Raw genomic sequence first — 1,864 nt, forward strand, 5'->3', positions numbered from 1 at the left:
TTAGTCTAATACTTTTTCACTTCAGTGTGTTCGACCTGAACTCCTGCAGCTGTGGAACCGGGACCGGGGCCGTGCCTGGGTCGGCCATCGGAGCGTTGCGTCTGAGATAAAACGGAGTGGACGACTCTTTAAAAAAAACAACCACGTCCCCCCCCCACGTCCTCGGATGCGATGAAAACCACCAAACGAGAACTTGCGTCAAATAAAGAGAGAGTTCAGAGTAAAATAAAACAAAACGAGGAAACAGAAAAGTCAGTAGTAACATTTTCCTGTGCTATTAAAGTGCAATTGAATGAGATCTTGCGACACACAAAAACTTGCCTCACCAGAACATCAAGCGTTGCCCCCCCCCCCTTTTATCTGCCTCTACTTCCACAGTTCCTGGGAACTGTCCTCGATCGCCCAATCCCCTGACGTTGGGCAGCGCCAGCGGCTCGCTCTTCACCGACAGCGAGTTGACCAGTTCGCAGTGGAACTTCCGGATGTGCCGGTAGAGGTCCCCGGACTGCGTGAAGCGCCGCTCGCACCACTTGCACGCGTGCGGCTTCTCGCGCGTGTGCACCACGGCGTGGCGGCTGAGGTTGTGCGAGTACTGGAAGCTCTTGCCGCAGGTGGTGCAGGTGTAGGGCTTCTCGCCGGAGTGCGTCCGCTCGTGGCGCTTCAGCGTGTACATGCAGGAGAAGGTCTTGCTGCAGATGGTGCACGTGGGCACGTTGACGTCGCCGGCGGGCTTGGAGCGGATGCCGTCCTGCTCCCGGAAGTGGGAGCTGAGGTGGAGCTGCAGGATGTGCGGCGAGGGGAACACCTTGTTGCACAGCGGGCACATGAAGATCTGCGTGTGCGGCGCCGACAGCATGCTGGAGACGTACGGGAGCAGGGAGCTATCCATGCTAGCCGCCTCCGCCTGGGCGCGCTCGTTTTCCCCACCCAGGACGTCCTCGTCGTCCGCTGCGGCCGACGGCTTCTCCCCCAGGGAGGCCTCCCGCAGGGCGGACAGGTGCGCCTCCAGGCCGAGCCTCCGCTGGGCCGACAGAGGCCCCCCGACCCCGTGGTGGCTCAGGCCCCCGTTGGCGCTGGGAACCGTCGCCTTGGCGACGCCGCTGTGCTCCATGTTATACTCGCCGCCTCCGGGTTCCTCTTCGTCCGAGGCCACGCCCTTCTCCACCTTCACCCTCACGGCCAGGGGGCTCTGGAGGCGGTCTGGCGTGGCTGCCCCGCTGAAGTAGGACTGGTGGCTGTTACCGTGGCTACCGGCGACCGGGCTTCACCGACAGGTCCAGCACGCAGTCGGGCCGCGTCGCTCGCCGCCCGCCTGCCTCTGTGTCCCCCGCGGGAGTTCATGGAGCACTGGGACCGTTGGGAAAGGGATCCGGTGGAGCTGGCGGGGCTCCCAGCCGGGGACGGCGGCTTCCCTCGCTCGCCCGAGCCTTCCCCGCCCAGCCTCTCCGCCTCGCCGTGCCTCGGGCTGCTTCTCGCGATGGCCGCCGTCGCCGATCTGTCGCCGGAGGGCAGCCTCAGCCACAGCGGCGCTCTCTCGGCCTTCCCCGCCTCCTCGTCGTCGCTGTGCAGCAGGTCGGCGGTGGCGGGCCGGCCCGTGGAACCGTCCGACACGCTGTCGGCCTTATCGGAGCCGCTGGACCCCCCGTCCTCCTCCCTGCGCGTGCTGTCCGCCTCCGCCGTGGCCTTTCGCTTCAGGCGCTTCTTGCACACTTTGACGATGTCGTACATGTGCAGGTAGCTCGCCGCCGCCAGCACGTCCTCCACGGGGAGGTCCAGGAGCTGCAGCTTGCCCTCGTACATGAACTCCAGCAGCAGGGAGAAGGCCGGCGCCGTGACGATGTCGCTGTTGAGGTGCACCACGTCC

The 1,864-nt window shown here is 64.8% G+C and overlaps 1 protein-coding gene across 1 annotated transcript in view; it reads right to left on the reverse strand.

The window, feature by feature from the left end:
• Positions 1 to 366: 366 nt before the first annotated feature.
• zbtb18 (zinc finger and BTB domain containing 18) overlaps positions 367 to 1,864 on the reverse strand; it is a 1,881-nt gene continuing 383 nt past the window's right edge. Inside the window, 4 exon segments of the mRNA XM_068741485.1 lie at positions 367 to 408; positions 410 to 1,262; positions 1,264 to 1,312; positions 1,347 to 1,839. Of these exon segments, the coding sequence (XP_068597586.1) occupies positions 367 to 408; positions 410 to 1,262; positions 1,264 to 1,312; positions 1,347 to 1,839 (1,437 nt within the window).

This window comes from Brachionichthys hirsutus, chromosome 7 (genome assembly GCF_040956055.1).
Source record: "Brachionichthys hirsutus isolate HB-005 chromosome 7, CSIRO-AGI_Bhir_v1, whole genome shotgun sequence".
Classification (NCBI taxonomy): Eukaryota; Metazoa; Chordata; class Actinopteri; order Lophiiformes; family Brachionichthyidae; genus Brachionichthys; species Brachionichthys hirsutus.